Source organism: Nycticebus coucang, chromosome 9 (assembly GCF_027406575.1).
Source record: "Nycticebus coucang isolate mNycCou1 chromosome 9, mNycCou1.pri, whole genome shotgun sequence".
Classification (NCBI taxonomy): domain Eukaryota; kingdom Metazoa; phylum Chordata; class Mammalia; order Primates; family Lorisidae; genus Nycticebus; species Nycticebus coucang.
This window is the reverse complement of record NC_069788.1, coordinates 90,678,527-90,706,139: the sequence shown is the minus strand read 5'-3', so window position 1 is coordinate 90,706,139 and position 27,613 is coordinate 90,678,527. Positions and strand designations below refer to the sequence as shown.

The following is a 27,613-nucleotide window of genomic DNA, read 5'->3' as shown; positions in this document are numbered from 1 at the left end:
GCAACCTTTCCTCTACAGACACTCACTCTCTTGGCGGTCTCATCTGGTCTTAGGCTTTCTATATTGTCTGTATCTGGAGACAGTTATCAGTTACCTATTGCTGGAATAATGCTGGGTAACAAAAATCTCAGCAGCATGAAACAGTAAGTATTTATTTAGTTTGAAAGTCTTCTGGTCATCTGGGGATTGACTACTTGGGCTGATGGGACAGGCACTGCCTCTCATGCCTGCCAACCTCAGCTGGCACCATGAGACCTGGGGACATTTTTCTCATGGTGATGGCAGAGCTGCAAGAGCACCAGTTGCACAAACACTTTTCAAGCCTTTGGTCATGTTATGCCTACAAACTTTCTGTTGGCCAAAGCTGATCACACAGCTGGACCGAAGTCAAGAGGGGAAATATACTTTTGCCTCTTTGTCAGGAGGAACTTGAGAGTCACATGGTAAAAAGTGTGGACTCAGGGAGGAGTGAGGAATTGGAGCCAGGTCTCTCAAATAGTGCATGGGATGTATTCAGACTAAGAAATTACGTTGTTTACCTGAAAGTTAAAATTGAACAAAGCATCCTCGGTTTTATCTGGGAACCTTAGCCTACCTTCAAAACGTATCTGGAATGTGGTGCTTCTTCTCATGTTCTCTGTTTCCACCCTGGTCTGAGCCACTGACATCTCTCACCTGGATTAACTGCTAGAGCCTCCTAACTGGTGTTTCACCTTCTACCCTTATCATGTTCATGTCCTCTCAACACAATAGCCAGAGTGATCCTTTAAGGCAGGGGTGTCCAACCTGCAGCTGGCCTGCATGCTAATTTTGTGAGGACTTTTTTGCTTGTCTATGGTGTCAAATCTCACAAAAAGTATGCTAATCAGCTTTCATTATTGTTTGTGTATTTACTGTGTAGCCTAAGATAACTTATTCTTTGAATGCACAGCAAAAAGTAAAAAGTTTGGACTCCCCTGCTTTAAGACATGAGCTTATACCATTTTTCTGCTTAAAACCTTGTAGTGGCTGTCTGTTCCTTTCATAGCAAAACCTCACATTCTTTGAAGGCCTAGAAAGGTATATGTGCCCCTGATCTTCATTGGTCCTGTGACTTCATTTGCGCTGCTCTTTCCGTGGTTCTCAATCACAGTGGCTTCTTGTCATTTCTTGAACACCTCACCCTGGGGCTGTCAGGCATCTGTCTGGCTCATTTCCTCCTTTCTTTACTTCTCTGATCAAACAGTGTTCCCAGTGAAGCCTGCCCTGGACCATGCCCCACTGTCCAACCCACCCTGGCATCCTGTATTGTCGGTTTCTCTTCCACAAAGAATTGATCTTCTAACACAAAATAGTTTACTTACTTTTATGCATATTAATTATTTTATATCTCTCCTCACACAAATGAAAACTCCTGAAGGCAAGGATTTTTGTCTGCTTTGTTCACTGATTCTATCCCAAGTGACTAGCAGCTGGCAAATATTGATGAAGGAATGAAAGGACAGCGTGATATTTTCTGCACATCACCTTAGAAAAATACAAATATTTTAAGTTAAGCGGATAGCTTTATTCGGATATTTGTCTTAAACTGTATACAAATACAGTTTCATAAAATGATAGAGGACTGAAAAAATAATTGCTCAGCTTATGGAATCTTGGTACACTAATGGTTATGAACTATTTTAGTATTAATGACTCCACTTAAAAATAATGGCATGTCTTTAAAGTTAAGGCACACCAAGGATTTTAATAAGCATACCAAAACCCTAAAAGTCTTAACAATCTATCAGAGGATTCCTGAAAACTAGCTTTAAGCTTCCTCATCCACATGATTAGTGAGATCAGGATGCTGTAGTGGCTGCAGGTAGAATGGGGGCAGAGACGTGAGAGAGAAATAATTAGGTGTGTTTTTCACTCTGGCTTGGGGGAGGATACATGAGAAAGAAATAGTACTAATTGTGGTATATGTATACCATGGAATACTATGCAGCCTTAAAGAAAGATGGAGACTTTACCTCTTTCATGTTTACATGGATGGAGCTGGAGCATATTCTTCTTAGTAAAGTATCTCAGGAATGGAAGAAAAAGTATCCAATGTACTCAGCCCTACTATGAAGCTAAATTATAGCTTTCACATGAAGGCTGTAACCCAACTATAGCACAAGACTATGGGGAAAGGGCCAAGGAAGGCAAGGGAGGGGGGAGGTTTTGGTGGAGGGAGGGTTGTGGGTTGGGCCACATCTATGGTGCATCTTAGAATGGGTACAGGCGATTGCACTAATGTACACAGCTATGATTTAACAATAAAAAAAAAAGAAATAGTATCTAATCTTGAATACCTTAATGACTAAAGTCATTTAAAATCACTCATTATTTTATGCCTTATTAAGAGACTTTGGAAAATTTTACAATAGTTACTGGTATGCTATTTTTTATTATCAAGTAGTTATTAATCTGGCAAACATATTTACTCAGAAAGACCTCTGAGAATCAAAAATAGGTGCTCTAACATCAACACTCAAAGCTTTTTTCCTAGGCCTTTGTTTGGATTTGTTTTATTTCTGGCAGTTCAGTAAGTGTAATGGTTAGCCAATAATACAATAGCATCTGTATAATTAAATTGTATGTTTGTATGAATGCATGGTGGATTTCCACGTGGCAGGAAAAGCCTATGAGAAGGATGAGACAGAAACATCATTAGCTGAAGAACTCAAAGCCATTTAGAATGGGTGTTCCTGAATTACAGCGGAGGGTAGTCATGGAAGCCCATCGTGGTGACTCCAAGTCAGCAAGACACCCTGCAGGATCACCATGTAGTGCTGATTAAAATGACAAGTTTTGTAAAGAAGTTTAGATGGTTTGCTATGGCAAAGTGTTAAACTCTTCAGAAAGTTTTAAAAAATCATTTGCAGTTACCTATAATGATGTGAGACAGCTTGTTTCGCATTACTGATAGATTAAAAAGAAAATACTCTATGCAGAAAATATTTCCTTTTAGACTCAACGTTTGTCAGGCAGGAGAACAAATATTATTCTCTGATTTTTGCTCAACTAGTAAAATATAAAATCGGATTTAATCATGCATATTTATTCCAAATAAGTATAGTCCCAGCTCTTAAATTACTCATGGTTTAGTGAAGGTCATAGTCAAGTAAATAGACAATTACATTAGGGTGTGATTAGTTTGGACTGGTTAAAGACAAGAGGTTCTGTAATCACATAAAAGGAACACCTGACCCGATGTTTTTGTTTGCATATATCTAGGGAGAGAGATCCTGGAAGCCTTCCTGAAGGAGGAATTTTCTCTATAAGTGAAGATGTAAACGATGAGTAGGAAATTGCCAGACAAAGGGAGGGATAGGTGGAATGAACTATTAAGTGTCTTACATATTAGACGCTTTTCCATATTGAGTATGGAAAAGTTAAATGCCTTGTTTGAGGATCTGCATTGTGAGCATGCTGAGCTTTCTCACTGTAACGTGCTATTGATCTTCAACAGGCGCATCCTTAGATGCAGAATGTAACGTATAATCGACTCTCCATGGCACTTTGAAACCAGTGTGCATGTAACTCTGTGAAAGTAATTATTACACATGTACTAGGGCCAGAAAGTTCATAAAAGATTCGAATGGGTATAGTAGGCAAGAGGGAAAAAGATATGGAAAAGATCCTTGAACGTGCCTTTGATCAGTGTCCTGAGTTTTAAATAATATTTCCATTTGTAGATTCCTCTACTAAAGGACTTTCAACTTTGGAAATGCCACGAGAATCCTCATCTGCCCCTACGTTAGAAGCAGGTGTGCCGGAAACCAGTAGCCATTCCTCAATATCAAGTAAGATGTCCTCTGGTGATCACTTCGTCTGTGCATTGATTTTGGAATATGGTCTGCTGCTTTGTTTTTAATTTTTGCAATACTGTTTTTTTTCTTTTTTAAATGTTGTGTTAGTTTCCTGGGTAACGTTATGTGGTATGCTCTCAGAGACCCTGACGTGTATGGGGTGACTATGTCCCACTTTTGTTCATATCTCAGATGTTTGATAAATCACTACAATTACAGATTGGCCAAGAATCCTAATTTGTTGAGAAACATTCACTTAGCAAATGGAACTGGTTTGGGGACACGTGAAGAGCATTGTTTATTTTACATGGAGTACCTTTATTTAATTTGAATCACCTCTATCCTTGATAAAATCTGATCTAGGTTAGCATAAATAAATGTGTCATATATCATGACTAGGTCTAGCCTTTTTGCTCTGGAAAATAAAAATCTCATAATGTTTTACCGGATCTATAGGAGGCAAGTGTTTTGAGACTGCCTTCTGTTTCTGGGTCCTAGATTTTGTCCTTAAGGAGCTTGAATGCCATTAAAATTCCATAATGGTGTCCACCTGGCCCTGGGGTCAAATAAGAGACGTTAGCTTGGGACATTCTTAACAGAAATCAGAGATACAGAGGTGCAAGTTCTGTGAACCTTTGTCACATGTGCTGACACATTTTGTGTTCCATGTGGACAGTGCCTGAAAAGCTATTTAATTTTCATTCGACCATTTTTTGAACTGAGAATGATCCTGAAAAACCAGATAAAGATTTTAATTTAAATGCTGGACTGGTAGTATGGAACATCATCATCTTCATTACTCATTCATGCATTTATGCATTCATTCATTCATTCATTCAGCAACTATTAAGTGTCTGCTGGATGTCAGGCACTGTGCTTGGCACTGGGGATCAAAGACGAATAAATAAGACACCCCTTGTTCTCCAGGAGTTTACAGTCATAATAGTAATGATGGCTGCCATTTATTTGATACCTACCATGAGTCAGGTACTGTGCTAAGTGCTTTACACATGCTGTTATCTGACACATCAGCACTGCATGGTGGATATTCTTGAATGCATTTTATAGATTAGGAAGCTGAAGTTCAGAGAGGCTAAATGACTTGCCTAAAGCCATACAGCCACCCAGTGACAGAGACAGGAAATGATGCTAGGTCTAGTAGACTTGATCCCTTGTTCTTTTTCAGTATGCCACAGAATAATTCAAATTGAATTCTAACAAAGATTATAGAAATGATAACAAATCGTTTCCAACTGATAGTATTTGCCCTTTTGGTAACAAAGAAGAACGGCTAGTTTCCAAATTTAACTGTTCTTCTTTTATCATTAAAAATCTCTTTGATAACATGATGAAAATGCCCATTTTTAAGTCCACATGCTAAAATTAGGAAAGTATGTCTCTTCCTCCTAATTTACATGAGTCATTAAAAAAAAGACAATTATGATTTAATAAAGGAAAAAGGAAAAAATATTAATAAAAATAAATAAAAATCAGGAAAAAATTCAGATAGTGAATTAGGGTATATTTGAGATAGGATGATTAAGTTAGCTGGACTTTATTGCTAATTAAATGTGTATTATGATCTCAACATCATGACTGAATTGAGCCTTTTTGATTTAGCTTAGCATGCCATTAGATTTCCATTTTTTCTTCCTTGCGTTCTATAACTCTTGGTGGTGTGCTCTTGGAGGCATAATCCCTGAGCAAAACATTAAGAGTTTTTACTCTCAGGGAATTCTGCTGTCTTTAAAAACATCCGAGAGTTAAAGAAACTCAGTTGCTAGGGGTTTTAAATCCTTCTTTGATTGAGTCTGCTAGATGCTGCTAATTTCTAAGTGTGTCAAATCCTTTAAAACATTTCTGCTGTTGAATTTTCATTGAAGCTGCACTTTTCAAGTGAGTCATAAAATTGTAAATTTTACTAATCAAGAAAAAAAAAAGAGCTGTTTAATGTCAGGTCAAATAGTCAGTTCCATGAATTGCATTCATGTGGACTCCAAGACACAGGAATTCTCATCATATTCTTCTCTTTTGATCAGTTTATCAGCTAATTATTTTGTAGCTAAACATGCCATGACTACCATTAATCAAACAGCATGCTAATTACTTTAAAAGTGGTGTTAAACTTGATTTCACATCACAGCAGAATGCTGCCTTGGTACCATGATTGTGGAACCTGTGTATAATCTTGAAAGTTTTCAGGGGCCATACAGTCATCCTTGTTGCTGTCATCTCCTTTCTAGGACACATAGCTCATAGCTTTGTTTCTGAAATCATCTTTATAGGAGAGTGAAAAACCTTAAGTTTTCAAATATCCAGGTGTTTGGGGTCACGTAGAAAAGCTACATTAGTGATGTTCTGCCTCTCACGTTGGGCTGATTGGTAGGGATTGGGTGGACCACTCACAGCAGTCAGGGCAGAGGTGGTGAGCTGCTTTCTAACCCAGCCGTCCCCTGGGAGAAGTGCTTGTCATTGTTTTCTGTTTTGCAAATGCTGATAATAACTTGACATTTCACCGGGATATTTGTCAATGCTTAAATTTTAGGATAAAAATGTTACCACTGTTTTTTTAAAACAAAGATGCACACTGGAATATACCTGGGGGATGTAATTTGATTTACATTTTTAAAAGAATGGGCAGAGGCTAATGTAAAGACTGAAAACAGTATTGACTTTGGAGTTGCTATGTTTGGGTTTTAGGATCACCTCAGTTGCTGGTGGATTCCAAGTAATATAATTTTATTCAGGCTCAGTGCCTGTAGCTCAGAAGTCAGGGTGCCAGCCACATATACTGGGGCTGGCAGGTTTGAACCTGGCCTGGGCCTGCTAAACAACAATGACAACTACAAGGAAAAAATAGCCGGGCGTGGGCGGTACCTATGGCTCAGTGGGTGGGACACTGGCCCCATATACCGAGGGTGGTGGGTTCAAACCTGGCCCCAGCCAAATTGCAACAAAAAATAGTCAGGCATTGTGGTGGGTGCCTGTGGTCCCAGCCACTGGGGAGGCTGAGGCAAGAGAATCGCCTAAGCCCAGGAGTTGGAGTTTGCTGTGAGCTGAGATGCTATGGCACTCTAACGAGGGTGACGAAGTAAGACTCTGTCTCAAAAATAATAATAATAATAATACTGGACGGGTGTTGTGGTGGGCTCCCACAGTCCCAGCTACTTGAAAGGCTGAGACAAGAGAATTGCTTAAGCCCAACGGTTTGAGCTGTGACGCCATGGCACTCTACTGAGGGCAACATAGTGAGACTCTATCTCAAAAAAAAAAAAAAAAAAGAGATAATAATTTGCTCCCATTTCTCTCTCTAAAACTTGGAATTGATATCTGCATCCTGCTGTAAAACATACTTGCACTCATACACACACTTCATACACACATATGTGGGGACCTCATTGAAATGTGATGAAATCTGAAACTCTGTATGCCCAAGAAAGAAAGTTAAGCTATAAATTCAAAATAGTATTATCTGTCTTAAATACTTTTTGGAACACAACAGAGTGTGTAAGTTAAAAAATAAATGAAAGTAATATTTTATGTAGTAGTTGTTCATTTGGACAGGAGCATATAATTTATCAAAAATTATGAATAATTAATAACGGTTAAATTAAGGTTCTGTATTGATGTGTGGAGCCTTTGTGTGCTGTGCAAGTTTATTTCCCCTAGTAATCATCTCCTAATTTCCTCCATATAGCTCAGTATAGGCAGATGAAAAGGGGATCCCTGGGAGTTCTGACAATGAGCCAGTTAATGAAGCGCCAGCTGGAACATCAGTCTAGCGCCCCCCATAACATCAGCAACTGGGACACTGGTGGGTCAAGCTTTTTCTTCTTGTTTTACCTCTTGGATTAGCTAATGCCACTTTCTCTGTGTCCACTCTGCTCCCTTGTTAAGGAATAGATTTTCTCTCTTGTTCTTAGTTTCAAATAATTTTTTAAAATAATAAGTCTAATAAAAATAATATTTTAAATATTATTTGTAAATAATAAGTCTATTTAAACTTTCCAAGTGTTCTAGAGTGACACGTTCTTCCACCGAGGTTGACCCAACTCTTTTTTCTTTAAGACCCAGATATCAGATATTAAGTTATCCATCTGGGGAGGAGGGAATGGAACTATAATTTCATGATGCAAATGAAAAGAAACACAACAGGATATCAATATTCTCTGTTTTATAAACTATAAAATATCCCCCACATAAAGTAATATTAATAGTAAAAATAATAACAAATGTCAGCTTAGCGACGTTCTCATCTCCCATGGGTTTGGGAAGATGGGGGTCTGTGTTTTAGCCAGCAAGGTCACCAGGCTGCAGCAGCGCACCCCCATGCTCAAAAGATGGAACTGCATCTAGCCTCAATTTTAATATAAGAGCTGACTGCCCTGGTATACCACCTCTATTTTAAATGTGGCCACTCTGCATTTTCTAACTTTGTTACCACGTTCTGCACATGTACGACCTTGTCAAGCCAGTAGGACTGTCGCAATTTTCCTTAAGGCTTGTCTTCATTTTTTTTTTGGGTCTTAATTAAATGGGTCATTTGAGTTATGAGATTATATATGCAAAAGCACTTTGAAACGTGCTTGCACTGTGAAAAATAAAGGTTTATTACTGTGATAGGCTCTGGGGGCCAACACTTGGGATCAGTCTCAGTGTTTTGATTCATACTTTCTGGCTACAGTTATACGAGATTATTTTACTATTTTACCTTGCAATTATGAATTACAGTGTCCACAAAACTAAAATTTTGTGATACTTTTATTTTTTTCAAAGGCATAATATTGATATACATGTCATCTTATTTGTCCTCATTATTCTTAGAGCACGAGTGAGTGCTAGCCCAGATAACTTAATCTCAGATGTCATACCCAATCTCATATGTAACAGATAATTTCAGCTATCCTGGACTTTTTAAGGGCTTTTAACATTTTTAAAGGTTTAATAAATGTCTGCCAACAGACAAAAACAAGAGGAGAAAGATGCTAGCTAGCTAACCTCAAGAATTTACAGGGCTGGAGCTGAGTTTTTCTGTCCACACCAAAGAGGGCTGTGATTCTCTCTTTACTGAGATGATGGTAGCTTTTGGTTGATTAGGTCTCTGATAATTAAATGCTCTTCTGTTAGGCCGCTCTGGGGGCTTCCCAGATTATTTTACCCAACTATTAGGTCCAGAGCAAATGGCTCAGCTTAAGGTAACCGTTTTAGATTCTGTTTATAATTATAATCTGGTTTATTTGACTTAGTAGTTATAGCAAGCCAAATTGACCTTAATGTCCAATCCAAATTTTAATCGGAATAATATCTACATGATGCCAAATAACCCATTTAAATTAATTTTTCCCTTTTTAACCAAACTTCCACCATATTCCACGTCCCCCTAGTTTCTCGTTTAATACTTCCCATTTATGTGCTATCTGAATTTCTTTCACCTGAGTTTTCCTGGACTTACTTTCCATCATCCAAGTTGCTTCTGTAGTTCCCAAGACCTATTAGAGCTTCATCTCAATATTCTCATTTTAATTAGTGCCATAGAAAAGTCTTCCCTAAATCCAAGCCCAGAGGAGCGTCTAGGACTGTGCAGTACAGTGGTAGGTGGCATGTCACTCTAAACCACATATTGGCGCAGTGACTCACGTGTCTCCACAAGAATAAATCTGGCCTTGCAGACGCACTGAGAGAGGCAGCCCAAAGCACGGGTCATGATCCGTCCACCTCGGCGTGCACCAGCTCGCTGACAGTGTGCAGCCTCTTCTTCATCCCCACACATTGGGATCTCTTGCTCCTCTGCCTCATCTTTTGTGTGAACAAGTGTTTTTGAAGCACCACTCCTCCATTTCTGCCCCCCGAACTTCAATCCCGCAGTCCAGTGTGTGCCATTTCCTTTCACCAGTTCTACATATTTCCTATACTACCTTGGCCATTTCCCCAAATGATCACATATGTATTTTTTGATTTGTATAAAACATTTCTTTCATGGCCATGACATTAACCTTTTGTTTCCTATCAGAAGTGATGAGATTTAAGATTTTTTGGAGGTTGGGGAGTGGAGCAGTGGTCTGGACTTTTGGGGGGATGGTTGTAGACGCTCTCCTGCTTTTAGTTGTATTTCATAGCATTGAACCTCAGGTTGGTAATGAGACCCCACACAAAATCTAGGATGGTTCCTATAAGTATTAATACTCAATAGTAATTAGCGGCCAAAAAAACGGCCCCGAGAGATAATTGGTTAAATTCTTTGTATTCTGAATTGTGTTGCGCTGATGACATGGAAAACTGAAATGCTCTGTTTATCCACAGAACAGATACAGCCCGGGAAACGTCAGTGTAATGTGTCAACATGCCTAAACCCTGACCTGGAGGGACAGCCATTAAGAATGAGAGGTTAGTGGAGCCACAGAGTCTCAGACTGTAAGAGGTAAAAGAGACTGGACGTGGCCACCATCTGGGCTCCCCGCAGGTGCTATAGACTATTCCTTTGCAGCTCCGTGAGTGGGGCCAATCTTTGCTTAAACCCTCCAGAGATGACATCTCATCTGTGAACATGGTTGACAGTTTTTCCTTATAGTGACATTCTAACCCTAGGAGCCGCATGAAACAATTCTAGTCTCTCTCCCACAATTTTTTTGACATTTGGAAATAGCCACCCATTGCTTAATTCCCTTGGTCTTCTCCAGACCAAACATTCCTGGTCCTTCAGTTTTCCTTCTCATCTATATCAGCTCTTCAGATCAGCCTGTATCGACTTTTCTGGGCATGGTCTAGCTTATCTGTATTTCTTCTAGAATGTTGAGGTCATAGGTGAACAGCTTCTTTTCAGCTGTCTGAAGTGTACATTGAAAATATCCACTTGACCTTATGCTGCCTGTGAAAAAAAGCTGAGCATAAATCTGTTCTAAGATCAGAATATTTACTTTCCAAATTCATTCCATGAATTTTAACTACCAAAGTAGTTAATCATTACTTTTGTTCTTTTGTAATTCAGAAGGCAAATTAACTTACCATTGGTCAAACAAACAAACAAAGAATTATGACCACACTTCTGTCTTCCTTTTTGCATTTCTCATTTCCAACTCCAGCAGCAATATTTAGGAAGCCATTGATTCAGCTAATGTTGCCCTACTCAGGCCAATGCCCAGTGACTTAACTCATCTCCTTTTTTAGATGATTGCCATAAATACTGCATCATATATTCTGTGTTGTCATATAGCAAAACACTCCATAATGCTATTGTCAAAAATATCTGTTCTTGGCCAGGCATGGTGGCTCACAACTGTAATCCTAGCACTCTGGGAGGCCGAGACAGGTAGATTGCTTGAGGCCAGGAGTTTGAGACCAGCCTGAACACCCCGTTTCTAAAACTAGCTGGGCACTGTGGCGGTCACCTGTAGTTCCAGCTACTCAGGAGGCTGAGACAAGAGGATCTCTGGAGCCCAGGAGTTGGAGGTTGCTGTGAGCTATGATGACATGGCACTCTATCAAAGGCAGCATAGTGAGACTCTGTCTCATAAAAACCCTCCAAACCCCCCCAAAACAAAAAAACCTCTTCTTTGGCATTCTTATTAGTGAATAATTGGTTTGAAAACAGCAAATTGACTTGAGGGACTCAATTGAGGGACCAACTGAGTCCCTCCCTTTTCTTGACTTTAATTGTGATTATTATATAACAGTAATTGGCAGTAATCTTCTGAAACCCTTGACTCAGAGTTTTGTTTTTTTTTTAAATCAATTTCTTATGTTCCTGGCAAGTCTGTGCACACATCACCATGTATCTTATGTGCTGAATTTTTTCACCTTTAGCATAGGTATTTTGGCATATAGTTAATACGGTCTGTCAATGATCAAAAAAATGTAGAGTACTGGATTTAAACTTTCAGTGTTTTGGTTTCTTGAAGCAACTTTCATGCTGCTTATCATACTATTTAATAATTAATTGTGTCTTCATTTATCTGGGCCCAGTGCTTGCCTTTTCTTCTATTAATAATTTTGCACTGATGTTTGTAATACCGTTGCTTCCACTCAAAGCAGCGTGTCTATGAAACAACTGGAGATCTTTGTCAATGACGTGTGTAGGTATACTTAGGAATGTTATCTCAGATGCAGCTGACAGGTATGGCTGGAAAATTTGGATTCCCAATTGGCGACTTAGGAAGTGGCCTAAAGATATTTTCAGATACTTTCCATTTGGATTTATAGGTCTCCTGAATCTTAGAAGTAGATTTTGTCACCTTTGACCAGGCCATGGAGTCTGTGGTACGGAAACATCTTGACTTTTCAAAGGCTTAATGCCATTTCTTCCCCTCAGACTGAAACACATTGCCTGCTTGGTGAAGTTTCTAAGTATTTTATTTTGATTCCTTTAGAAACCAATTCTCTGAATCACTTTCCTTCTTTTTTTGTTTTTTTGAGACAGAGTCTCACTGTGTCATCCTGAGTAGAGTGCCTTGGAGTCACAGCTCACATCAACATCAAACTTTTGGGCTTAAGTGATTCTCTTTCCTCAGCCTTCCAAGTAGCTGGGACTATAGGCGCCCGTCACAATGCCCGGCTATTTTTTTGTTGTAGTTGTCCTTGTTGTTTGGCAGGCCTGGGCTGGATTCGAACCTGCCAGCTCCATTGTATGTGACTGGTGCCCTAGCTGCTGAGCTACAGGTGCTGAGCCCACTTTCCTTCTATTTAAGGAAAGCTCAGACAGGCTACCCCCTCACCCCCAGTACCATGTTACAGTTCCTTAATGAGAAACAGATTATTTAATGACCAGAGTTTTTCTGCCTTCTCTGCTGTTTGAATAACTCAAGTTGCAGTTACTGCTTTGTAGAACATGCCATTTTTCTGGACTGTAACTCTGGGGTTCCTCTTGGAGTGCCTCATCTCCACAGTTCCCAGGGCATCTGTCTAGCACTAGCGGCTGCTGTGATGGAGAGCAGCCTCCTCACTCTCCAAATAGAGTTGCTTACCACTGGAGCATGTTGCTAAGATTCCTGCCTCAGATTTCTTTGGAGGCATCAAACCCCAAAGTTATAAACACTGTGGTAGATATAGATTGGATGAAGGGGAGTGAGTCACTGGTTGGTTCCTTCAAAACACTTGATATTTCTTTCATAAATACCCCCATTTGAAAAATGAGGTCTTTTTGTTTGGGGGCATAGGGTATGGCTTTCCAGAGTAGAAAAAGGCACTGCTGTTTCTTAACTCCAGTATTTCCCCTTGCTTAAGTGTGTGGAGTTCTGAGATCTTATTCCATCCCAAATTAGCCATACTTTAAATGTTGATATTTATCTGTGATTTTAGAAATGTAGTATTGTATGGGCAGCTTCTGTCTGTGCCTAGAAAACAAAGGCTGTAACTCACTTTAAGGGTGCCCTTCATCCATTCCCTCTTTGATTCTCATCTTCGTCCTTAACCTGACGGCACACCTGAACTCTTTTTAACTTTTCCAAAGTCAAGAAGCAAAGGGAAAGAGAAGTCTAGCTCTTAAAAGTACACAAGCAGAAACAAATCACAATCTTTCTTGACTTCATTGTGCTAGTGAGTATTTTTCACAATAAAATCAAGATGTCCAAGTTGCATTCCTGGAAATACGATCTTTGGAGGGGTTGTGGGTGAACAGGGTCTTTCTTGGCCCCCCGGGAGGGTTTATTCACTGGTTGTCCCTTTGCTGCTTACCCAGGTGCCACCAAATCCAGCCTGCTGTCAGCCCCCAGCATAGTCAGTATGTTTGTGCCTGCACCCGAAGAATTCACGGATGAACAGCCCACGGTGATGACGGACAAGTAAGCTCGCATAGTTATTTTCTTGACCATGCTTATGGAATTCCATTTGGTCCCCACATAGCCATAAGTGTTGATATGCATAATCCCATATTGTATGAGCAGCTTTCATTTATGCTTAAGTGTTTCTCTTTTTTAATGTGGACATGCAAACAATGTCATTTACTGATTTTCCCTAGTAGTAATTTCACACCAATAGAATCCCTCAACCGGAAGCTTCATACTGTTAGGAGGATGGGAATAAGGATGAGCCTTGATTCTTATTCCATCCACCACAGGAATCTGTTCTCTGAATCTCAAATTGGGTATGTCATCTCCTGTCCTGGCAGCCTTCAAAATCTCTAGATTTCTTCTAGGGTAAAGTCCAAGTTCCTTACATGATTCAATTTTGATGGTATGGCCTTACCACTCCTCACCAGGAACGCTTTCTCTAGCCCCCTTACCTTTTCCAGCTCATGCCTGATGTCTTCTCTTTTCCGTGATTTTATAGGTGTCTTTCTTTCTATACTTTCTCTGCCTAGCGAACTCCTATTCATGCTTCAAAGACCCAGCTTAAGGCAAGGTTCCCCTGACCCCACTAGGCATATTACTTATGACATTTTCTGAGTTTTGGCACATCTTCCTATTCTAGTGCTTAACACATTGTATTTTAATTATTTGTTTATCCCTACATGTTCTGTGATAGTTTGCGAGCTCCTTAGAGATAGGGACATTTCTTCTGTATTTTGTACTGTAAGCTTCCAGTATATTGCCTGGCACATACATGCTTATTCAGTGGCTATGATAAAAAATAAGACTTTGTAGGATGTCAAGTTTAGACTGATCATCCCGAGCACTAATTTTACATGTATAAAATCCATCAACCAGATAGTCCAATTGGTGCTTATTCTAAAATGGAGCAAGAACTCATGTGTAGGCCAGATGCTTGAAGAATGTCTTCAGGCAAAGGACCATGTGTAGGCCAGATGCTTGAAGAATGTCTTCAGGCAAAGGACCCTTCATGATCTCAGATCATCTCTGGGTCTGTTGTGAGGGTGGCACTGGAGTCTCTTACTTACCGTTAAAACGGGGCCACTGATCCCATTTGAGGCCTCTTCTAAGGCCCACCAAAAAGGGCTGTGTGTGTCGTCTGTTAACCTTGAAACTGTGGATTCTTTCATTTCTCTGTTTTGTTGGCAGATGCCACGACTGTGGGGCCATTCTTGAAGAATATGATGAAGAAACCCTCGGGCTGGCCATCGTGGTCCTCTCCACGTTCATTCACTTAAGCCCAGACCTGGCAGCCCCGCTGCTGCTGGACATCATGCAGTCTGTGGGGAGGTGAGTGGTGGCTTCTGTTCTATTTGGTAGTAAGGTCCCTCATTCAGTCTGCATCTCAAAGTAAAAACTGCCAGGTCAAAAATTCACCTTGAAGATGCTTGGCGTGATCGACTTAGACTACTTTTGAAAACCAATTGGACTGCTCTTTTGATTGAATTCTCCGTCTGTGTGGGGTCATGAGTCAGAATGCCAGAGTGAGGCCCGAGGAAACTGCAGTGAGAGAGCTCCACTGTATGGTATCCCCATTCCTGTGTGTGCTGACGTTTGTAACCATGCTCGGAACAGTCAGTCATTCATACTAGCAGCTAGGAAGTATTAGCTATCGTTACTATTTCTCTTTACCTATTTTGAGAGGGATTCTCTAGGCATTTTTGTAATTTCAAGGGCACCTTGCTTAACTATTAAACCTAACACATTGTCGTGTGAGGGGACATACGGCAACACAGCGATTACATTTCTGAGGAAGTAAAGACAAACATGTTTGGGAACAGGGTCCTTCAACCTGAAGGGAGATCTAGCTTAGTTGTTTTGAAAGTGTTCGCATGAAGAAAATTCTGTGTAGTAGATAGGGCATTAGAAGAGAAATAATGTATTTCATAGATGTGAATAAAGTTCATATTCAGTAACAAACTCTCATCCTCGCCTGCACAATTTCTAAGAGAGAAATGAATTAAATGACGCATACATTTACTAAATTTGCAATCTGTGCCAACATGGTGCTGGGTCCTTTAGGCTGCAGGCATTCAACCTACCTCTTGCCCTCAAGTACTCTGTGGCCTAAGTGCTGAAGAAGAAACTTACTGTATGGAATCATGACTAGCCATACAAGGTAGGGCATGAGTAAGTGCTGTAATAAGTGGTAGGAATAGTAAGTGCTGTTCAAGTTCAGGATGGAAAAGATTTCTTAGGGAAGGTCTAGGAAGATTTCTGAGGGTAGAGTTTGAACTGGATTCTGCAAATTCTTGGCATTTGAGGGAGAGAAAAGGAATGAATCTAAATGGAGCTAAACTTTGATTTAAAAAAAAATGAAAAAAGGCTGATTTCAAGATAAGGATAAATAGGAAAGCATTATAAATTCCTCTATCCCAAAACTACAGGACTCTCTCATCCCTTCCCCCGGGTTTTATTGTGGATCCTTGGCAGTCATATAATCAGCGATAGCATAAAAGTAAGTCTAACCAGCCCACCTCTACACTTCAAAGTAGCCAATGTGCAAAGTAAGTGATGAATATGGGGAGATGGAGAGATAAGAAAAGCTGAATTATTTCTTTTAAAACTTTTTTTTTTTTTTTTGAGAGACAGAGCTCACTTTCTCACCCTGGGTAGAGTGCTGTGGCATGATCATAGCTCAGAGCAACCTCAAACTCCTGGGCTCAGCTGATCCTCTCGCCTCAGCCTCCTAAGTAGCTGGGACCACAGACACCTGCCACAGTGCCCAGCTGGTTTTTCTATTTTTAGTAGAGATAGGATCTTGCTCTTGCTCAGGCTGGTCTCCAACTCCTAAGCTCAATCCACCTGCTAGGACTACAGGTGTGAGCCACCGCACCTGGCCTTAAGATCTTGATTTTGACCTAATCATAATTGTAGAATAAATGTTGTATCAGCTATTGGCAATACTTGTGGAGTTGAGGGTTTTATTGATGCAAAAGCTCAGTTCCTACCATTATTGCTTTTTAATTTTTGAACAGATAGAATTATTGTTCTTGTCTGTCACCAACTGTTTGAAATGGCTGGTCTAAGTTGTTATACAGGGGAATTAGTTTTAGGTTTTTTTTTTGTTTGTTTGTTTTAATGTAAACAAGAGTAGTTCATGTTCAAGCACTGCCAGCTGTTAAAATGGAAAGAGAAACAGATGAGCTTTGAAGAAAAGCAAGGGAAAAATGTAGCAGATACATTTCTGATGTATAGATACACATGTCTATTTAAAGCTCTACCTCCTTTGGGTAGACAGGTAGTGCATTTAATGAGAGCTGCCACGATTCTAAGCAACCTCAGCCTACTCACCCAAGCTACCAAGAAAATGGATTCAACAGTCCCCTAACTCAGGGCTTCCTTGCATGGCTCGATTCCACCACAGAGAACAGATGAGGCAATGTGGATTTACAGACATACAGTTTATTTATGCAAGTTGCGACCCCAGGAACCATTCCCAGGGTGTTCTCAGAGTGTTGACAGAGTCAGCATAACCCTTTGGTTATCACCTGTGCTTTTCCATGTGCTCTCGCTCTTCCCTGTCTAGTTGCATTTCCTCTTCAGCTTTGCCTTTGCCCTTTGCTAGGTGCAGCCCTTAAGATCACAGTGGCTACGCCCTTAATTACTGTTGCTGGAGTGTCGCCTGTGCTGATTTTGTGAGGACTTTTTTTGCTTATCTGTGGTGACGGATACCACAAAAAGTGTGCACAGACTTTTTTTTCTAATCCGCTGTCATTAGTGTAGGTATGTACTGTGTGGCCCACGACAGCTCTTATTTTTCCAATGTGTGGCAGAAAAGAAGAAAGTTTGGAAACCCGTGGTTTGCCCATGGGTCTTTGTTTTAGTGCTATTATCATGAGAGTGTCCACAAACAAAACAACTGGAGGCTCAGTGCCTGTAGGTCAGCGACTAGTGCGCCAGCCACATACACCGGAGCTGACGGGGTCGAACCCAGCCCGGGCCTGCCAAACAAGAATGAGAACTACAACCAAAAAATAGCCGGGCGTTGTGGCGGGTGCCTGTAGTCCCAGCTACATGGGAGGCTGAGGCAGGAGAATCTCAAGTCCAAGAGTTTGAGGTTGTTGTGAGCTGTGATGCCATGGCACTCTACCGAGGGCAACAGCTTGAGACTATGTCTCAAAAAAAAAAATAAAAATAAAAATAAAAAATAAAATAAAATAAAAACAACTGGAATGCTGTCCGGTGGTAGGAGGTGCCAGCTACAGAGAGACTTTGTAGCCCTCTCTAAATGGGCTGTTAGCTCAGTTCACTCTTAATACTTGTGGTCTTAATAAAGTAAATAAATTTGTAGCATTCACCTTATTTGCTTTTTCAGTATCTTAATGGTCCAGACATGTTCTTCTAAACCAATTTAGTACATTCTCTTTCTACAGGATAATATAGAATATTTCCACATGTACAAAACTATATAATGATACTTTTCAGAAATTACATGTTATATATTGGTTGTACTCAACCAGTAGATTTCTCTTCTTATTATAACAGATTTCCCTTTCATGTTTTCAACCCAAGAGTTAGCTGACAAATGCTCCTGTTAGCAATTCTACTATCTTAGAGAGCAGTGTTTTTCAACCTTTTTTATACACTAAAAAAGGTTTATTCACAATACACTCGAACCTATAGTTAAACTTCTGTAGCACACTTAAATTATGGTGATAAAAGAGTAAAAAAAAAAGGCACTTACTGTGCTTTGAACTTCTTTTGAAAATAATTTAATTAATGATCTTTAAAAAATTTTCGTGGAACACCTAAGATCCTCTTGCGGCACACTGGCTGAAAATCACTTTTCTAATTTGTGGTTTGTTTGTAGTTAGGTTTCAGAGGTTGTATCAAGAAACAAATTTTGAGTTGAGTTAGTATGGAGATGAACTAGGTCAAATGTTGCTCTGATAAATGTCTCAGATATTTTTTTGTAGATTGGCCGTGTGGTAGAAAACGACCTTTAACTGTGTGGTTCTCCTCGGAAATATCTGACTTGACATGGAAAGCAGGTCTCAGGGACTGTGTTAACCCTGGGACTGACAGCTGAATGGGCCCTCTGTCCCTGGGCAAGGGAATTGTCAATGGTTACACGTCTTCCCATCTAAATATGAGCTGTAACAGGTCCTACTGCGATGCTAATGTATTTTTTCATGAAAACCTAAGATGTCTGTGTGACTCTGTTTACTTTATTTCCTAGATTGGCTTCCAGCACTACTTTTTCTAATCAAGCAGAAAGGTAAGGCCGTAAAGTGAGCCCAAATTCACTTTTCTTTTTGTACCTTGTGCATGTCCCTCCGTGTCTAAAACACTGGTGTGTACAACATGGAAGTAATATAGTTAGGTTCCCGTGGTAGCTCCAGACAGCACTGCTTGTTCCTTTACTGTTCATGCCTTCATTCATTCATTTACTCCTTTTAGTTGACAAATAATTTTAAGCCCACCCTGTGGCTAGTTACTTAAGTCTTAAGTGAGGGTAAAATTGACCTGATTCCTGCCCCTTACGGGGCTTACAATCCACTGGGGAGGCCAACATGAATAAAATATTTGCACAAATGTGTAACTCTAAACCGTGCTAAGTGCTATGAAGAAAACATACAGAGAGACTTATATAACATTAATTCATTCAACATTTATGGAGTGATTACTAGGTACTGAGGACGCAGTGGTTACCAAAACAGCAAATCTTGCCACTCATGGAACACATGTTCTCCTTGAAGAAGGAGAAAATAAGCAAATTGATTAATAAGGAAACTGACGATGTAATTTAATCTTAGTTCTAAATGCTATGAGACTTAATCAAGTGGGAGATAGAAAGTGACTGGAGGTGATGTTTTAGGGAGGATAATCAAGGACAGCCTCTCTGCAGAAGTAGTATGTGACCAAAACCTGAACAAGGTGAGAGTGATCCAAGTAGCAATTCCAGAACATTCCAGGCAGAGGGCGCAAATGCAAAGTCTAAGTCTGTAAAGTGCCTTGTATTTGGGGAGCAGGCCAATATGGCTAGAGCAAAATGAGCATGGAAAAGAGTAGTAAGAGGGGAGAAGGACCAGGTGGTGGGAGCCAGACTGGATGGAGCCCTGCGGGTCATCATAAGAGTCTGGCTTTTGCTAATGGAACAGGGAGCCACTGGAGTGACGAGCAACATGCTTTAACTTGTGTTTTGAAAGGATCACTCCCTTGGCATATCACAGAGTCAGAGTGGACTGGGATGTGGGAGTTTCTAATCAATGGGCATAAAGTTTCAGTTAAGAAAGACGATTAAGCTCTGGAGGTCTGCTGTGCAGCATTGTGCCTACAGTCAAGAATAACGTATTGTGCACAAAAATGTAAGAAGGAGATCTTGTGTCAATAGCTCTTACCACAATACATTTCTTTTAAAGAGAAAGAATTTTTTTTTGGTCTCTGTGTTGAAAATAGGCCATGGAGACCAGTTTGGAGACCATATCAGTGGTTCAGGTGGGGGATAATGATCTAAGGTAGTGAGAAACAGTCGTGGTAAGGATATATTCAGAAAAAGTTTGAAAGTAGAGCCAACAGAATTTGCAGACACACTGTATGTTGCGTGCAAAAGAAAGAGAGGAGGCAAGAATGACTCCTGTTTGATCTGAACAGTTGGATGACTGGGTGTGCCATCTGCTGCAATGAGCAAGCCTAGATGGGAGGTGGTGCCGTGAGTGGGTATCAGCAGGTAGTCCTGATCTGGTCTGGGAAGTGGTAGGGGAGGGAAAAAGGAAGGAAGGGCTTCGCTTACGACATGATGTTTAAACTAAGCTCTGGAAAACATGGGCTTTAACTTAATTATGGAAATAGTTGTGTGAAGAGCACATGCAAAGGTCCTGAGGTGGTAAAGAACCTAGTATGTAGGGGGAACTATGAAAAGTCAGTCTGACCACAGCACAGAAATGCAAAGTTTTGCTGAAACTGGCTTGTCAGATTGTGTGGGGCTCACAAACCACATTAAATATTGTGGGCTCCCTTCTAGCAGCAGTAAGAGGCCATTGAAGGACTTTTAAGCAGTGAGAGGTATGAGTGTAGCATGCAGACAGGCTGCAAGGGTAGAAAGAGCCAGTGGAGGGCAGGAATGGATACTGTGTTGGACTTTGGGCACATTGAGTTCTTCGCCTTAGCTTTTGCATCTATAAAAAGAGAATCTAATAATGCCCTTCTTTCTTGTGCTAACGGAGTACTTTCTGTGCGTCAAGTGATAGTGGATGTTTGATAGCATAACTTTAGCAGGTCCTACAAACATTAGATGATATTATTATTGACCCTGCACTACTGTAACTTACGGTTTTAGGAATGCTGACTTTTCTTTCTCATGTTCTATTCCATGAAGGAATTTTTTTAAAAAAAATCCTTTTTCTTAACATTTTTTAAAGAAAAATTTTAAACATAGTTGAAAGTTGAAAGAATTTTACATTCAACACTTAATATACCTATCACCATGTATACAACCGTCCAGCCATCCATGTTATTTTTGGCTGCATTTCAAAGCAAACTTCAGACATTAGTTTACTTTCTCCATTAGTTACATCAGCAAAGTGAGCATTAACGGAAGTTCAATTTTGAATATGGTTGTTTCCCCCCCCGCCCCTGCAGGGGACTAACAAATAAAAAATTTATATTTTGAAGGTGAACAACATGATGCTCTGGTGTGTGCATATACTGTGACATGATTACCCCAATCAAGCTAATTAATATATTCTTTACCTCATGTATTTACCTTTTTACTTTCCGGTAAGAACACTTGAAATCTACTCCCATTTCAAGCATACAATATGTTGTGTTATTTTTCACTGTAGTCACAGTGCTGTACACAAATCTGGCTGTTTCATGAAATGTACTTACAGAAAGGTATACAAATCTTAAATGTACATTCAATGGGGTTTGATGAATGCATATACCTGTGTAACCGAAGCCCCTGTCAAGATATAGGAGGTCACCTTCACTCTCAGAAAGTTTCCTCATGTAGTTACAGCTAATTTACACACCCCCAGAGGCAAATACTGTTATTTTTGTAGGTTAATTTTGCCTGTTCCAGATGTTCCTGTAAGTGGAATCATACTGTTTGTGCTGTTTTGCATCAACTTCTTTTATGCCGCATAACATTTTTGAGATTTATCCATATCATTGCTCATATCAGTAGTTTCTTTCATTTTCAGAGCTGAATAGTATCCCATAGTTTGTTTATTAGAGGACTTCTGGATTATTTTCAGTTTGGGGCTATTCAAAAATATGGCTGTAATGAACATTCTTACAAGCGTGTAAGCCTTTTTGTAAACAATTGCCATTTCTTCTTTTGTTAAGGCAAACGTGAAACAAAGTTTATCGAGGAAGAGAAAGCTAGGTTTACGGGAGGCTTACAGAGCAAGATAAGCTCACCATAGATAGCAAACGGACTCTTTGCCCCGGGAGGTAGGCAGTGGGGCCAACAAATGCCATTTTCTCATGGGTAAACATTTAGGAATGAGAGGATTGGATCACAGGTGTATTTTTAATTTTATAAGACATTGCCAGAACTTCTCTTAAAGTGGTTGTGCCATTTTATATCCCCATCATCCATGTATGAGACTTCTGCTTGTTCCACTTCCTTGCCCAATTTTGGAGTTTTTTTTTTTTTTTTTTTAATTATAGCCATTCTGGTGGGTCTGTAATGGGTATCTCATTGTAGTTTTAATTTGAATTTCTCTGATGAGATTTTATTCAAGTATTCATCGACTCTTTGTATTCTTTTCTAAAATGTCTGCTCAAATCTTTTGCATATTTGAAATTGGGTTGTTACCTCTTTTTTTACTGAGTTGTAGGACTTCTTTGTATATCCTGAATACCAGCTCTTTGTTAAATATGTTTTGAGAATATTTTCAGCCAGTCTGGGGTTTGCTCGACTGTTCCTTTTCTGAATAGTATCTCTTGCTGAGAAGTTTTCAATGGAGATGAATTCTAACTTATTAAAACTTTAAAAAATGTAATTATTGCTCCTTGTTGTTCGTCTAAGAAATGTTTGTCTACTTCCAAGTCAGGCAGATAGTCTCCATTGTTTTCTTCTAAAAGCCTTATGGTTTTAGTATTTATATTTAACATTTACATGATCTATCTCAAATTAATTTTTATGTACGATGGGAGGTAAGGGTACAGTTCCTTTTCATCCCTTGGGATATCCAGTTATTTCAGCACCATTTTTTAAAAAAGATGTTCGCTTTCCATTTTGGATAAAATTAAACTGCTAAACTATAAAAACTATACAAGGGTGGGTTTATTTCTGGGTTCCCTATCCTGTTCCATTGATCCATATGTTGATCCTTAAGTTAGCACCGCGCTGTCTTGATTACAGTAGCTTTATAGTAAGTCCCAAAGTCAGGCAGTGTGAGTCCTCCAACTTTAGTCACCTTTTTCAATATTGGTTTAGGTATTTAGGTCCTTTACATTTTCATGTAAATTCTATAATAAGCTTCTCCTTTTTTATCCAAAAAAGCACAGTGGTGTTATATTGAAAGTATAAATCATTTTGTGCATAATTGACATCATAAAAATATTGAATCTTCTAATTTGTGAACATGGTATATATATCCCCATTTCATTGGGTCATCTTTCATTTCTCTCAGCAATGTGTTTTGGTTTTCAGTGGAGAAGTCTCGCACATCTTCTGTTAAATTTATTCCCAAGAATTTTATGGTTTTTGATCCTAATATAAATGGAATTTTAAGACATTTCATCTTCAACTTTTTGCTGCTATACATTTAAAAATTGATTTTTGTATATGAACATTGTATCCTAGCTGAATTCATTTATTAGTGCTAGCAGATTCCTTATGATTTGATTTGGGATGAAAAAATATTATGTATGAATCATGACAGTTTTACTACTTTTTCCCGAAACTTTAAGCATTTTGTTACTTTTTACTGCCTTATTGCAATGGCCAGGACTGCCAGTACAAAAACAGAGGTGTGAGAGAGAGGGCATCCCCGCTTTGTTTCCTGACTTACAGAAAAAAGTATTCAATAGTCACTATTAATTATGTCAGCTATGGGTTATTCTGTTGTGCCCAGGAGTTCCACAATGACTATACTGCTGAACAAGTTAAATTTAAAGAGGAATCCTTTTATTAAAGAGCCAGCCAGTGACTGCCTTAGTGTCCCAACACGGGTTTTCTGAGAGCAGTCCCGAGTGCTTAAGGGGTTGGGTTTTTAAGGCTTGGTCTTCTTCCTGGTCAGCACGCAGGCTGTCAGGTACATCCAGGTAGGGCAGCAAGCATGCATTGTACAGAAACAGAATTTTGCAGTTAGTCACGTTATATATCTTTGATTTAATATTTTCCGCCTATACATCTTACTTTTAGTAGTTTCCCCACCTGGTATGGTTTAAAAGTCAGTCTGGGAACAGTTGGTACCTCCCAGTCGGTTTCCCAGGGACTTAGCCAAGCAAGAAACTTGGTGTGATCTAGAAGCAAGAAATTAATTAGAACTTTCCCGTCTATCTTGGGAATGAAGTAGACTTACTTCATTTTTTTTTTTTTTTTGAAAGCTTGCAGTCCAGAAATTTGCCAGGAGTTAACTGGTATTTTTCCATCATAGCCTAGGCCTGATACCTTTCTGTCTTGGCCTAGGCCCATTAGGCCTATCAATTCATCAATTGCCTATGAAGGCATCAATTTGCCTTTTAGCAAATTGAGATATTTCCTTTTATTTAGTTTGAGTTTTTATTATGAATGTGTTGACTTTTGTGAAATGTATTTTTGCCTCTATTGAAATAATCAAAAGGCTTTTGTCTTTTATTGTTAGATATATTGAATTTAATATACTGGCCGATTTTTGAGTGTTAAACTACTCTTACATGTTTGGGATAAACTCTACTTGGTCATGATGTATATTCTTTTAATCTACAGCTGGATACAATGTCCAATGTCCATGAGGACTATAGGTCTGTGCCTGTTTTTTCTCCTTTCGTTCTGTTTTGTTTCCTTCTTTGTTTTTAAGAGATGGGGTCCTACTCTGTTGCCAGGCTAGAGCGCAGTGGTGTCATCATACCTCACTGTAGCCTCGAACTCCTGGGTTTAAGGGATCTCCTCAGCTTCCCAAGTAGTTAGGACTACAGGCACATGCCATCATGTCCCACTAATTTATTTTTTAATTTTTTGTAGAGATAGGATTTTACTATGTTGCCCAGGCTGGTCTCAAACTTCTGGCCTCAGGTGATTCTGACCTGGCCTCCCAAAGTGCTGGAATTACAGGTGTGAGCTACCACACCTGGCTCCATTCATTGTTTTTATTTATTTTGATAATGCCTTTATCAAACAGATGACCACTCCTCTATTTTGTGAAGTTATGGTAAATTTGGTGTTATTTTTTTTCCTTAAGAACATTTTGACCTACAAATTGGAACTACCTTTTCAGTGTAGACATGCACAATGAGGCAATAACTGGCATAATTAAGTAAGCAGGACTTTATCCGGTTGGATTTTTAGATTTCCTCTTTCTTCCTTCTGGTAACTTACCCTTTACCAACCTCAGGAAATATCCTTTCTGGTATCTTGGTTTAAGGGGCAGGACCGCAAAAAGATATTTTGGCTTTCTGTTTTGACATGCAGAGGTATAACAACAAGTGAAGGGAAAACTGTACCAAAGGCCAATCCTTTTTACGAGGTCCAGCTCAGATGGCCAAAGAAAACACCCAGATGTCCCAAGGAGAATGAACATCTCTCTCACTGCATTTTTTCTCAAAGAAGCTCTTAGCCAGTGACATTTTTCTGGCAGGCTCTTTCTGACAATCCTTTTCCAGGGTTCTCGTCCTGAGTCTGCCATTCTCTGGACATGTGACCTTTACAGGTCACCTTTTCCCCTTGGCCTCAGCACCATTCTGGGGGCCTAAAATAAGTCTAGGATTGCTTTGGCATTTCATGGTTCTTTCTTTCTAAAAACATACTGTTAATAGGGATTAGGTTCAACAAGACTATTTCTTCTCACTGATGAAAATCACAATGACATATTCAAAAGGAGGGCTGAGGTGTAAATGCCTCACGCTAAATAAATGCCTGGCATGCTCTCAGGCCCTTGCTGTCTTTTCTCTCCCTGTTCAATCCCAGCATGATGGTTCCTGGCAATGCAGCAGGGGTGGCCAAGCAGTTCCTGCGCTGTATCTTCCATCAGCTGGCCCCCAACGGCATCTTCCCACAGCTGTTCCAAAGCACCATCAAAGGTAATTCATCCACTGAGGATCCAGACACCACCAATTCGGCTAGTCCCTGAAACTCAAACACTACTAAATCCAACTGTTGACTTTTCAGATGGGACTTTTTTACGCACCTTAGCCTCGTCTCTAATGGACTTCAATGAGCTGAGTTCTATTGCTGCCCTCAGTCAGCTCTTGGAGGTAAGTTTGCTGTGATGATACCCCAACCCCTGCCAAAATGTCATGCTGTGCTCGAGTCACTCCATACAGTACTGCTGTGGAAGAAAGCCAAGGTCATTTAATTAAAAAGAATAAATCTAAAACTTTTATATTTATAATTTAAAATGCTAAAATTTAAATAATTTAAATTTTAAAACATTAAAAAATTGTTAAGGCATAGCTGTTTTGTGTGTATTCACTGTTCATTTAAAGTTTTAAACACTCTCAACTAAGCTGTGGACACTAACACTGTGCACACACCTCCACCTGACTACCAAGTTTTCCCAACACAGAGCGGTGCACATGGAATCCAGAGACTGGGGTTGAATTTCCGCACTGCCTGTTCATTGTATCGCGAGACTTGGATTCAAGCTTGAGCGCCACTTATTGCTGTATGGCGAGACTCTCAGGGAGACGGCTTGCTTGTAATGGAGTGTTTTGTTATGAGACTTGAATTCAAGCCCCAGGGTCACTGCTTGGTAGCCCTGTCAGTTGGGGTTTAACGCTGATTGCTGAAAAGAAAGCTGCTGCTCCTTTAATTTTTACTTTGTCCTGGGGAATTCTTGCCAGCAAATATCGTTCATTTTCTTCTTAGCACCCGACCACACCATTTGTAGATCCTTAAATGTTTCCTGTTTCTTGCTCACATTTCACCTCTCACTAAGTGAAAGAGAGATCACCCTTTAGTTTGTCCGAACAGGTCAATTTTCCTCTCTATTACTCCTATCTGTTAATGATGATTGGTCTATATAGTAGACACTCTGCACACGTTTATAGTGTGACTATTCGATTTCTTACACTGATCTTCACCAAACTATATGAATTCCCATGCTGTTTCAGCAGTTGATTATTTATGCTTTTGTGTTTTTAGGGTCTAAATAACAAAAAGAATTTACCAGCAGGGGGTGCTATGATACGCTGTTTGGAAAACATTGCTACCTTCATGGAAGCTTTGCCCATGGATTCGCCTAGTAGCCTCTGGACCACCATAAGCAACCAGTTTCAGACATTTTTTGCCAAGCTGCCTTGTGTTTTACCTCTGAAGGTAAGCTGAATTTGGGATTTCATTTTAACTTACTTTCTTACTGTTTTGAGACCATTTATTTATAGAGAATGACACAAGAAGCAGTCTTGGGTGATTTAATGTATTGCAAAGGACTATAAGGAATGTGCCAGCCATGGAGGGAAGGTAATTATTTAGGTTATGCTCTCCAACATTAGAATGATAGCAATATAGAGTGGGTGTTTTGCTCACTGATTATGAATATGATTAGTGATTACATGTTACTGGTTGATTTTAAAAAGACCAGGAAGACATTACTAGCTCATGTTTATCTAAAAACTTTTCTCAGATCGATATTAACTAAATAAAGAAATAGATTTGTCTAAAAGGAGCCCAGACATATAATGTGAAGTTGCAATTTTAGAAATGCTTGCTTGTATGTTTGTGAATAAAGTACTTGCAGGACCAAGATATTTCTGTTTGATTGCTTATCCTCCACACCACACCATCCCCCAAGAATACACACTCAATTACCTACCTGGAAATCTGGTGGCCCACGGGTGATTATCAACATGAACCCAGGAAATGCAAATCAGAAGTCTGTGATGTTAAAGCTGAGAGAA

At 39.7% G+C, this 27,613-nt stretch overlaps 1 protein-coding gene across 10 annotated transcripts in view; it reads left to right on the top strand.

Annotated features, from left to right (window-relative positions):
* The window catches only part of UNC79 (unc-79 homolog, NALCN channel complex subunit), a 261,375-nt gene that overhangs the window by 186,714 nt on the left and 47,048 nt on the right, over window positions 1-27,613 (top strand). For 8 of the 10 annotated variants that reach the window (XM_053603363.1, XM_053603359.1, XM_053603354.1 and 5 more), the window contains 9 exons: window positions 3,705-3,812; window positions 7,516-7,632; window positions 10,119-10,202; window positions 13,489-13,591; window positions 14,768-14,908; window positions 18,801-18,839; window positions 25,683-25,795; window positions 25,884-25,969; window positions 26,859-27,032. In XM_053603363.1, coding sequence (XP_053459338.1) covers window positions 3,705-3,812; window positions 7,516-7,632; window positions 10,119-10,202; window positions 13,489-13,591; window positions 14,768-14,908; window positions 18,801-18,839; window positions 25,683-25,795; window positions 25,884-25,969; window positions 26,859-27,032 — 965 coding nt within the window. The remainder of the gene's footprint in view (window positions 1-3,704; window positions 3,813-7,515; window positions 7,633-10,118; window positions 10,203-13,488; window positions 13,592-14,767; window positions 14,909-18,800; window positions 18,840-25,682; window positions 25,796-25,883; window positions 25,970-26,858; window positions 27,033-27,613) is intronic. The other 2 variants (XM_053603361.1, XM_053603356.1) reach the window with 1 other exon arrangement.